Raw genomic sequence first — 12,466 nt, forward strand, 5'->3', positions numbered from 1 at the left:
CCGCGGCCCGCCCCGCATTTTTTAATTTGTACATTTAGTCACTATCATTGTACACTCAAAGCATTCCTAAATTATACTATCTCAGTCTTTATCATCTATCTTTCCTTCTGGTTTCATTTGCGTCAAGCCACATTTTTCTGGAGAGGCCATCCACAGTCTTCTAGGTGGCAGTGATGGCATGGATGGTGATCGTGAATCCCTCCATGATGCCAGATTTGTCATGGATGATGACTTTAGCCAGGAGGCCAGATAGTTGGTGGTGCAAAAATTGCTGATGATCTTGAGAGAGTTGTCTTCTCATGGTTCATGCCCATCACAAGTGTGGGGGCATTCGCCAAATGGGAAGAGATGATCATTCTTTTGAGGCCATCCTTTAACTGAACTCCAGCCTTCACTACTATCATGAAGACACCACTGGGCTCCATAAATATTTGGCACCAAGATGGGATCATGCTCCTGGAAGAGGTAATAGGAATCTTTCTCAGCATCTGCAGTGCCTTTGAACTTGTCCTGGGTGGAATCATACTAGAACAGGTAGACCATGTGGTTGAGGTCAGTGAAGGGATCACTAGCAGCCCTGGTGACCACTTGCCCAATACAGCCAAATTTGTTGAATCTTCACTATTGTGCCTCAGGAATGCAGCTGTCTGTCTAGCAGGGAGGAGCAGAGAGCCTAGATATGTTTTTGATTGCGTTTTTTTGTTTTCTCCTCTTCATCATTTCTTACTTTTCACTCCTCAGTTTTCTTACTTTTTACTCCTCAATTATTTCTTGAATCTTTTTTCTTGCCATTTGTTTAACTTTTACACAATTTGGGAAATCCATCTCTTTCCCCTCTAGATTACTAAATTTTTTCATTAGTCTCTGCTAACCAGTTTTTAGTGATCCCCATGTCTCTTAGTGCAAACTCCTTTATATGGCCTACTAGGCCAAAATTGTTCCAGACCTCTGTGGTCTTTGTCTCTTATCCCTTTCCTGCATTTTACATGATGCAGTTCCATTAAATTTCTTCAATGTCTAGAATAAACCATTTTCTCTTAGCACACTCTTCTTTGCTAACAGAATTACTTCTATGCCTACCTAATTCTTCCTCCACTTTTTGATGTTTGGTTAGACCATTTACTGCCTAAGCAAACCATTTCTGAATTTCATACTCTGGGAAAGGTACTTTTGTGTCTCTGTGATACCATACTACCTTTATTACACTGTATTTAAATAGTCCTTTTCTTATCCATATCCTTTACTGGACGTTAGACATTTTATCTTACCTTAATCCTCATTTTAATCTTTGGCTAGAATGTATAAACCCACTACAAATATTTCTTGAATGTTTTTGAGGATACTACAGTGCTTAGCATCTATTTAAAATATCATTATATATAATGATATTATAATTATTATATAATGCATCATCAGAAGAAGAGGGATTGAATTTTTTTAGCTTTTTTATTAATGTCTGTATTCTATAATCTTTTCTACTCTTCTATAAAATATTTTTATAATTTCAATGTGTTTTCTCCAAATAGTTAAAGCCTTCCATCTCAAGTATGATGAAGTTCGTCTAGATCCAAATGTTCAGAAATGGGATGTAACAGTATTAGAACTCAGCTATCACAAACGTCATTTGGATAGACCAGTTTTCTTACGATTCTGGGAAACATTAGACAGGTAATTCTGATCCTAAAATAAACTTACCTCTGCTTTGTTACAGTGATTTACCTGTCTCCTCAGCTAGAATTTAAGTTCACTAAAGTTGTAAGCCATATTCTCCAATACCCTTCTCCCAACATTGTGTAGTTTGATGCTATCAAATTAATAAATATCTGGTGATATATTGACTTCAGAAACAGATGGAGTAAGGTTTTATAGTCTGATAGAATGGACTCTTAACTCTGAGTTAAAAGAACTAAATTTTAATTTTGGTTTTGTGTCTGGCTCTAATTAATTGTAACCTTTCTGAACCTCAATTTTCTGTCTATCCAAGCGGTTTACATTAAGTGATTTCTATGTTTTCTGTCAGCACTCTTTGACTCTGGATTTATGTGGGTTGTGGATGTCATGAAAAGAATTGAATTTGAATTGGTGTTTTAAAATTATTATGTAAGTAGCACAATAAAGATCTTAAAGCCCCTTACAATAACAACAGTTTTGTAATTAGAAAATTTAAGCACAGCATAGGATTACAATTAGTATCATTGAATCTCTTGCTCTGTTTGAGGTGCCCTTTAAAATCTATAACTTTCTTGATTAAAATATCTTTCTGGATATTATAGATTGCCTCAGTGTCAGAAATGATTGAAGTAACCCAATATGACTATAAGTGATAATATGCTAAAGAGAACCATCATTCTAACCAGAAATTATTAAATTATAGGTTTAGTGAGAGGAATATATTCCTTCTAACCTACCTCAGTTCTTATATCCCCAAAGGTTACATTATCAGGTTTCTGTGTTTTTAAAAAGCAAAACATTTTTTTCCATTGTCAATTTTAAGTTTTAAGAAATGTCGTGTTAGTTTTACATATAAAAACTATAAAATTCCTATAATTGGTATAACCTATTATGATATTATTTTTCAGATACATGGTAAAGCATAAATCCCACTTGAGATTCTGAATTACCTGGTTTCTCCTTTTTCTGGAAATTTGGATTAAGAAGCATGGATATACCTTGATCTAAAAGACTGAGACTCAAGTTTTATGAATTTATCAAGAACTTAAAAATGAAGAAGCTTACAGATGATCTTTTATAAGACCTTATTTGATGCATTTTTGCTTCAAGGGGATGATGCCTGTCACCCATATAAGCAAACTTTTTGACTTACAACTATTTTTTTAATATTAGCCTTCTAGTCTGTAATGGAAATTGTATATTTTGATAGACGTTTTTTCTCCATTGGTTTAATTAGCATTACTTAAAATTTGTTTCTTTAGAAAATAAATACAGGTTACAAATGTGTGTATATTTAGAGGTTACAAGGCTCTCTCAGCCACCTTGCTTCTGATTTTTCATTGCTCTATAGTTCCTTTTATTGAAAATACTGTGTTATGAATGGTATTAAATTTTAGTCTCTGGAACTTCCAAAACTAAGCAAAAGGATGTGACTATTTTGAATGACTCAAAATGTCAAACTGTGTGTATACTGTATCTACACTATTTAAAAAGGAATAATGAAAAATCAAAAACAATTCTTCAGCTATGGTTGAACTGTTCAGCCTTTCCAAGACTTCTTTACTTATATGAATACATTTAATGAATGTACATTATTCTCACTGAGTTCGGTGATTTTAAAACTTAGAATGATATATTTCTATCTGTGATATCTTTCACTTGAAAAATTTCAAAACAAATTAAAAACTGAATAGGCTGTAGTACTTGGGAGCCAGAGTATGATGTGGGGGAAGGACTATATGTATCAACTCTACTGCAGTGTAACTTTAACTTCCATATCTTTTCTCATAAGTCCACCTTTGATTCTTATTTTATATGGTAGAGGATTTGTAGTCTTCTAATTCTAGGCATGTCAAATCTTGGAACTTCTTATTTCCCATTATCCCTAAATATTGATAAATTCTCCCAGACACCAAAGAACATATTTGCTTAATTGTCTGAAAAGAAACAACATAAAAACACTGGTATTTTTGTGTGCTTATTCAGTGTGGTATAAAATATAAAACCTATATTTTAGCTTAGTAAAATATTTTGCTACTTCTCTACTTTAGAGACAGAGTGCTGTATCCGAGGTACAACAAATGAGCATTTTCCTTGTCTTGATTTTGCCTTTAATTATTTAAAAGCAACTGGGAGTTCATTGTCTAAAGAGTTTTTGCTAATAGAATTGTTGCTGAACATTCAGTCTTAAGTCATTTTTCTCCATTTTTTTTTCCAGTGATCTCTCATAGGTCAACATTTCTTGAAAATGCTGTTAATCTTACATATCCTAGCCCTTTGAAATTTAATGCTAACATAGAAATGAGAAGTATATATTATTTATTTTTTAAGTAATCACCAAAGTCCATACCAAAAAGAATAGAAAAGATATTTATTCATATGGAATTCACAAGACTCTTCAGAAGGAAAGCAGTCAGCATTTTAAATTATTAGATTTTACTGTAATTTACAAGGTTTGAATAATAGATCCTGCCCTCTCCCCTTCTGTGCATCCCCTCATCTTGAAAATAAAAGAAAACAGATTTGTTCACATTAGAATTTCTCAGCATATACAATTAAGGTATGATTTATGTGTTGTTTAAGTTCACTCCATGATGAAAAAGTTAAGGACTAGCAATCTAATATTTTAATGTAAGTTTACTTGTTAAGACTACTACAAGTGGACATGAACTACCTTTCCATAAATATTCTTAGTATTTATTCTTATGCTGTGTATGAATTTTACTTGATGCAGAGTGTGGTTTAAATCGAGAACATGTACTTTGAACAGGGTTTATTTTTCTATCTTGAATATTCCTTAAGTATATTCAAAGGCTTCTTAAAATAATATAAGAAACATGAAGAAAAGTGCAAATGTGCTATGCCATATATTTTAAAATCAAACCCTTAAAATGAACTTATTTCCTTTTTTTGGCAGTTCAGTTTTTCATGTAGGGCCATGTGATTTATTTTTATAGCTATCAATTATAAAAAACCCCACAACTTTCAGCCAATCACTTCATTCTCCCATGACAGTAGCAGTAGCACCAAGCACAGTGCCTTGCACGTAGTTGACATTGAGTAAATATTTATATGCATGAAAGAATGATGTATTTTCAGTCTAATTGATTTATTATATAAAAAAATTTCACTGTACTTGGTCTTGGAGTTTGAGAATGCAGAATTACAGGGAATGAAGGAGCAGAAGCAGAAATTTTAATAGAAATGAAGTGCAAATTAATAAACTTCACTTAGAAATAACTTACTGTTAACTGGAGATACCCTTGTCTGACCATCATTCTGTAAAGGAAAACCTTATTTCTTTATCCATGGGACACTCTTCTGAGCCAGGTAACTATAAGAAACTTGAAGGTTTAAATCAGTAGCTCTTAACCCTGATCACAGTAGTCATTTGGGGAGCTTTTAAAAATACTGATGTCTAATCATATCCCCCATAGATTCCAATTTATCTGGGATGGGGCCTGTTAGTATTTTTTTAAAAGTTTTCCTTGTAATTTTAATGTGTGGGAAGGCTTGAGACTCACTAGATTAATTTGTTGTGGTAAACAGTACCAGTATTAAATGTTCCTTCTTTTCCTTACCTTCCTCTTTTTTTCTTCTTCTTCTTCTTTTGTGGCCACCTTTTGCACTAGACCATCACCTATTGGTGATATTGGCCTATAATCCCATAATGACCAATCTAAATCTTAATTATTTATTTAATATAGAAGGAGTATTTTGCTGTTTAATATTTAAACAATGTTTAATATATTTCATTATAAACTAGTATTATAGTTTATGGTTTGTTTCCCATGTGTCCATTACTAATTTTTTTAACAGAGCACGGCATTGTACCATTCAGAAATAACTAATTCGTAATGAGGATAATTTCATATTTAATTTTTAAGATAGAAGGAAGTAAAGTATTAATTTTTTATCTGCCATGCGAAATGAAACAATTTGCTTATGAAAGGAGAGGCATACTTTTTAATTGATCCGCATAGAAAAGTAAAATAAATTATTCATTTAAATAAGATTCATTATCTGATAAACAATGAAGGGGATATTTTTTCTAAATAAAAATTTTTGTGACTCCTAACAAAATTAAAGTGATGGCATTGTTCTTTTATGGAGGGAGGGGAGTGGGTTTTTAGTTGCTTTATTTCTTAGTATATAATAAGCGACTCTATTTATCGGTGTTAATAATAGAAATAATAATGGCATGATATATGTATGTGGTACAAAATAATGTACCACTTTGTCAGATAACTTTTATCTTTTATGTTTGTTGAGCTAACCTAGAATATAAAATTCTTTGAGACTAGCAGTATATTTTGCAATATTACAAATATAAAAATTACAAAAGCCAGTCAAAATTAATGCCTTAGGAAGTGGCTTTACCCTTTGTGCTTTCAAATTGTTCATTTAAATGCGAAAAACCCACTAAGGTAGAAAAGTTTATTGAGAGACACACACATTTTTTTTAAATCCTTGATAAAGACATGGGTGATAAGGAGAGAGAATTTATAAATGAGAACTTTCGAAGTTTGGTCTCAACTGAAAAGTTGACAGCTGCTGTGTGTGTTGGTTTTGTGTTTGAAAGAAACATAAAAAAATAAATGTAATTTTATTTGTGTTAATATTCCTTGACTGAATTTCCACTATTTCTTCCCTTGAATTTAATATTCACCTGTTTACTCTAACCGTATTTTATTAACTTTACAGATAAATGACTAAATTTGGTATAAATTGAGAATTGGATTAGAAATTTTGAAATGCTATAACCTTTATGTTCTGGTATATTAATTGCCACATTTGGAAGTATAACTGTGGTTTCTATATTATGTTGTGATAGGAACTAAGGAAAAATTGAAACTGTATAGTAGATGTATAAAGAATTATATTTAGTAAATGCATTGTAGGTAATAATACTTCCAGATTATTGATTTGTTTAGGTCTATATGTGTTATTTTAGGGAGTGTTTATAAGAGTGTCTTGGAAGTTAGAATTGTGTGCCATTTACTGAATGCAGTGATCATTTTTAAATGAGTATAGCTAATGAAATAAAACTGGTTTTATTGCCAGGATTTAAAAAGTGGGGTGATACTATGTCAAATTTCAGCAAATGATCTCTGGAATGTTTTTTTTTTTTTTTGCTATTGAATTTCATGTCTATTCACTTTACGTTTACTAAATACTACTTAACCTCTAAGTTTAATTATAGTACTTAATATGTGTTGCAATTCATGTACATGGAGTTGGTGCTCTAAGTGATTGCTTAACTACCAATTTGTGCTATTTCTCAAGCAAAGTGATTCTTGAATAGAACGTAAATTTGGTTGTCATATTATCTGGTAAAATGTTCAACTCACTCTGATTCCATTTTGGTGGACTTTTAAATTTCAGGTTTAATTGTAAATAAAACAGTTTATTGTACTTTACATTTAGATCTTAGGGGCATTTCCCCCAGCCTCTCCCCAAGCAAAAATAAAAATCACATTTGACCAAGAAGGTAGAAATTGTATTTTGGGATATAATGTTGATGGTGAAAGTCTTTACATGAAGTAATTCATGAGATTCGTCAGAAATAATACTTCTCTGGAAATAAATGAAATACAGGTTTTCACTTTGAAAACAAATGAGTTAACTCCATTCACAGTCTCCATTTTATAATCTTTTTATCTTAAAAACAGTGAGATAGTTAATAGTGTAGAAAATCATAGTTAATTATTCATAAAGGTAGTAGGAGTCGTGCTCTCTTGAACTTAGTTTGGTTGTAGTAAAAATTTTTATGGTATTGTAATGGAATTAAAGGTGTATGTTGATATATTACATTATCTTTACAGTTTATTGAATGTCCTGATGTTAAATTTTATAATTTCAAAACAAACTGTACCCACATGTAATCAAATCATTAATGGTATCATCATATTGGTGGTACTAGTAATGTGTGAATTTTCTGCAACAAAATTTCTTTAATGTCGAGCTTAATGGGCCATATTCTAACTTAATTTTCATTCAGTTCATAATTGCCCACTAAGTATGTATTTTAATCTGCTGTTCTGTTCTTTTGCTTATCTGCTCATGGGTGAGCATCTGTATAACTTAAATAGATACAGCATGACTTGTAAATGCTGCTGGATTTTTTAAGGCTCAGAGGTGGCTAGTATATGGATAACACAATGCCAAGTAAGCTTTTTCCCCTCATCTTCCAGAACAGTTTCCTTTTATATTTAATTGTGTAATGATTAGCAGTTGTGGGCTTGAAGACTTTTTCTCTCAGTTTTCTTAAATTGACCATATAAAATATAAAATTGCTCTGAAGAAAGCTGTTTTGTTGAGTCTACTAATAAATATTTGCAGATCCTTTGGGACAGAATTGTTTAGGGTTTATAATTTACCCTCATCAAGAGAATGTTGATATATATTACATAAATAATGTCTATATGGCTGAGACCTAATGAAACAGAAGGTGCTTGAGAGATTCTGTTTATCACATTTGGATATTTTATTGGACTGTACTTCATTTGCCAACAGATTTCAAGTGAAAACACATTGGGTTGTACAACATTGACTGTGAGAAATTAAAGCATGTACTCACAGAAAACTGAGTACATAGAGTTTACCATGTTAAAATGTGAATGTGGTAATGGCAGCTCCATGTTTTTCCTTTAAAATCAAACAACTTGAAAGTGTTTATCAAGTGAGTAATTTTAGGGAAGATAAGATGACCTTTGTCATGACTCAATTGTTTTAGCACAATTGAGTATTATTAGTTTTCATGGTGGTTTTGAATGTTAAATAGTTTTAAAATGTTTGTATTCTTAGTTGTGTATTTTTAAATTTATCCCATAATGCACCATTGAATAAAAAAGGAAGTGTAGGGTTACTAATGATGAAATAAAAATGGTTTAAGGCTACAGCAAGCTGAGGTAGGATTTTAAGGAAACGGAGAAATTATATGGGAATTCCAACTCAATGGGAAAATATAATAGGAATTGGATAGCTTTGCATCCTTTGCGGTTTCTGGTCATGAATATAAGGGAAACTAGGTAAACTAGGAAAAAATGAGATTTTTCTCTAGCAACATTTAGCTGCTTTAATGCAGGTGCAGAAGAGACAGATTTTAAACTATTTTGACGGAAGTATAAGCTGACTGCAGAGTTTAGGATATTTGCAAAGTGATGATTGTAGTAGTGGAACATGGAATCTAAGCTGTTCAAGCCAACAAATGATAGAAAGGAGGTGATAAATAGAAAGTGGCAGTGTTCCCTGAACTGGAAGCCTCAGTGAAGTGAGACTATAAATGAGCCTTTCAAAAGATAAGACGGTAAATTTAAAAAAATATGGGGTGTGTCAAGATTTCAGAAATGATATAAAACATCATAAAAAGTCAAGGCCTTGCAGGTGGTGCTGTGGTGGCTCAGTGGCAGAATTCTTGCTTGCCATGCCGGAGACCCGAATTCAATTCCTGGTGCCTGCCTATGCCAAAAAGAAAGAAAGAAAGAAAAAATAAGGCCTTGGAAATGCAGCTGATAGGAGGAGGAGCTCTTTGAAGTTAGGAGTCAAGAATCTGTTAATTAAATGAATATTGAAATAGCGGAATAACAATAACAGGAGTGACAGGGAAGATAGCCACAGGCTGGTAACTCGGAGGTTGATGGTAGTAAGAAAATGGTAACTGTACAGCCTGAGATTTAAAGGACCCATAACCACAAAATTCTGTTTCTATGTTAAAAGATGTATATGTCAAAAAAATCAGATTTGAGTTTACAGATTACAGTATTCAGGACAAGGAAACAGCTTTGAGCAAGTGATTTTTATAGACATAGAAAAGAAGTAGCAAAGGGTGTTAATAAAAGAGTATGTGGGAAACACGTGCACAAAAGCAATTCGAGTTCTATTGATTGGGTGGGAGTTTGTTAGTCTTACAGGAGAAGGTTTAGGGCAGGTGGGCTTAATTTTCTATTAGGTCAAACATAACTAGAGGCTTAGTTTGCTATCTGGTCAGCCACCTTTGTGGAGATTGCAAAAGGAAACTCGAGGATATTCAAAGAGTAAATAGGACACGGGTGTTTATTTGTTGTGTTTTGTTTGAATCTGACGGGGTCCCGAGGGCTTTCTCTATATAATTTTATCACATGAATGATTGTACATTTAGATATTTTAAAGTTTATTAATGAAATGTTTAAGATAAGGTTTACAGCATTTTAATGACACCCTCCCCAAACACACTTTGAAAAAATTGATCATGTGCTGATCCCATTAGCACAGATTATGAGGGCTTTTATGTATAAATTATTCTTGACAGCCATCCCAATTCTCTGAGTATTTATTTTCCCCCGACTTGTTCCCAGGAGAGCTGGTTCTTGTGTTCTTTACACTTTTCAGCAGTCTGAGAATATTGGCAATGAATAAGCTTTTGTTGGAAGACCTGACCTCTGTTCTTTTCTGGGTTTTCCATAAGTGCCAATGCTAAGGTCATTCCCCACAGGTTGGTTATGCATCTCCCAAGTGGAGAACAACCTCAATGGTTCCCTAATCGGATTTGGCACACAGAAAAACAGCATTTCTTAGAGATACTGGTGGTAGGAATGAGTTTTTTATGCTTGAGTGGTTGTGTTTGTTTTCTCTTAGCTGCCTCTTCACTCATTACCTCAGTTTGCTTTGTTCTAGATTTTGAGTGAAAATTTTTAGAATATTATGAACTTTTTTTTTCCTATGGTAAAGTGGTTTAGATGCTATCCTGAGCCTTATGCTAGGTCTGACCTGAATCCATTTCTTCCTTGGTTTCCTTGTTATCATGAGGCCGTGTACCTTTTCTTGTTTAGTAGCTGATGATTTTATGTACGTTTGACCTTCTCATTTGTTCCAACTATGGTTCAGCATTACTCTATTGTCTGCACCCAGAAGTGACCCTCCCTTTTCGTCACAGAGAAAGCAGAAGCCATCGACTTCCTAATACTATGTCTCACAAATGTGTGCCTCTGATAAGCATTCTTCCTTTCTTTCCTTCATGACAGTGCTTTAAATGTCCTGTCACCATTCAGGACTTGGCCATATATATATATCTTCTACTATTTTTTCCATTCCATTATGGATTTTGCACTATTACTATTTCCTCTTTTATATCTTTACCATATCACCCTGTACTCATCCCTCACTACCCATATTTAAACTTGGTTGCACCTTTTATCTTTAAACAAACATAAATGTGGATTTCTGGGGACATGGCTTGAATATGTGTCCTTAATTCCCTCCCCTCATAGCCTTCAATTCAACCTGCCAGTTATCTCTCTTGGATAGAGCAATCACTATGAAACTGGACCAGACCATTTGGGGTAGTGGCTAACATGCTGCCCCTTGATTCTACCAGAACATGGTAGGGGAAAGCTTGACATTTGATATTCTTCTCTAGTCCCAATGAAGACCTAAAGACCATCTGCTGAGAAGCCTTTGCAAGGATCTGAATTGAAAGAGCCTCATTTCAAAGATCCACGAACTTCCACATATCTTTGTGGAAGACTAGCCTTATAGTACCTGCTGGGTTGCTCCATGGTGGGTTCATTTCCACATCTCCCCTAAGGCTGGGAAAGAGCAAGCTCTTATGAATAGAGAAAACAAAGTGGAAAGATGTTCCTCTTGATGCCTGTAACTGGGTACTGACAGCTTGCTGGTCAATACACCATTATTGACAGAAGTACACAGAGGCAGAACTAATTGGCTTCTGTTGCTCGTGGGTTTATCACCACTCAGAGTATCCCACAGTTTGTCTTGTGCCAAAGAGTGAATGAGTAGACAAAGCAAAATAGTCCGAGGAAACCTAAAGGAAAATTAGCAGCAATTAGAACATCAGTTGTTGTGGTTTGGAACTGTATGTACCCTAGATAAACATGATCTTAAATTTAATCCATTCCTGTGTGTGTGAATCCATTGGCAAGTAGGACCTTTTGATGAGTTTACTTCAGCTAAGGTGTGGCCCACCTCATTCAGGTTGTTTCCTAATACTATTACTGTAATCCTTTATAAGTAGAATGAAATTCAGACATAGAGAAGGCTACAAGGAGCAGCTGAAAGCTGAACTTCAGTGGAACCAAGAAGAGAATGAAAAGGCTGCAATTTGCATTGCTGTGTGACAGGACCAAGGATTACAGGCAGCCAGCCCCAGAATGCCACAGTGTTTGGGGGAGAAAGCATTGCTTTGATGATGCCTTGATTTAGATATTTTCCTGGCCTCAAAACTGTGAGTAATAAATTACCATTGTTTAACCCCACCGTTACATGGTGTTTATTTGATCAGCCTAAGAAACTAAAACAGTTGTGGAAAAGAATTGCTGGTGGAGATGGAGGAAAACTTCATTTTTGATGAAAGCACATACATTCAATTGCAGTGTGACATAAACATACTTCAACTAAAAAAAAATCAAAAGAAAAGAAATGCATGTTACAATGTGGTAGAAAAGAGGCCATCTTGCCTGTCATGCTGGAGACCCAGGTTCAATTCCTGGTACCTGCCCATGCAAAAAAAAAAAAAAAAAAAGACCACTATTGATCAAATTAGTGGCCTGGAATATCATATAGAAGTAATTTTTTTTTTTTTTTTGGCTGGTTTTGGATAGGTAGAAGACATTCATTCATACAAGGTCTCAAATTTAAATACTATCTCCAAGTGAGACTGTATATTTCTAAATTATATGTGTAAAGAGTGTAATAAGCCCTTATAATATGCCATAATGTTATCCTACTCTTGTCAGTTTTTATTTGCTTGTTAAATACAGGTCCTCCCTCTTCCCCAGTGTTCTAGTTTGTTAGCTGC

The 12,466-nt window shown here is 33.8% G+C and overlaps 1 protein-coding gene across 1 annotated transcript in view; it reads left to right on the plus strand.

Moving 5' to 3' along the window:
• Positions 1-6,292, plus strand: part of CDC73 (cell division cycle 73) — a 200,979-nt gene extending 194,687 nt beyond the window's left edge. Inside the window, exons 16-17 of the mRNA XM_077157291.1 lie at positions 1,527-1,668; positions 2,580-6,292. Coding sequence (XP_077013406.1) covers positions 1,527-1,668; positions 2,580-2,616 — 179 coding nt within the window. The 3' untranslated portion in view covers positions 2,617-6,292. The remainder of the gene's footprint in view (positions 1-1,526; positions 1,669-2,579) is intronic.
• The last annotated feature ends 6,174 nt before the right edge of the window (positions 6,293-12,466 follow it).

The sequence above is a fragment of the Tamandua tetradactyla genome, chromosome 4 (assembly GCF_023851605.1).
Source record: "Tamandua tetradactyla isolate mTamTet1 chromosome 4, mTamTet1.pri, whole genome shotgun sequence".
NCBI classification, from domain to species: domain Eukaryota; kingdom Metazoa; phylum Chordata; class Mammalia; order Pilosa; family Myrmecophagidae; genus Tamandua; species Tamandua tetradactyla.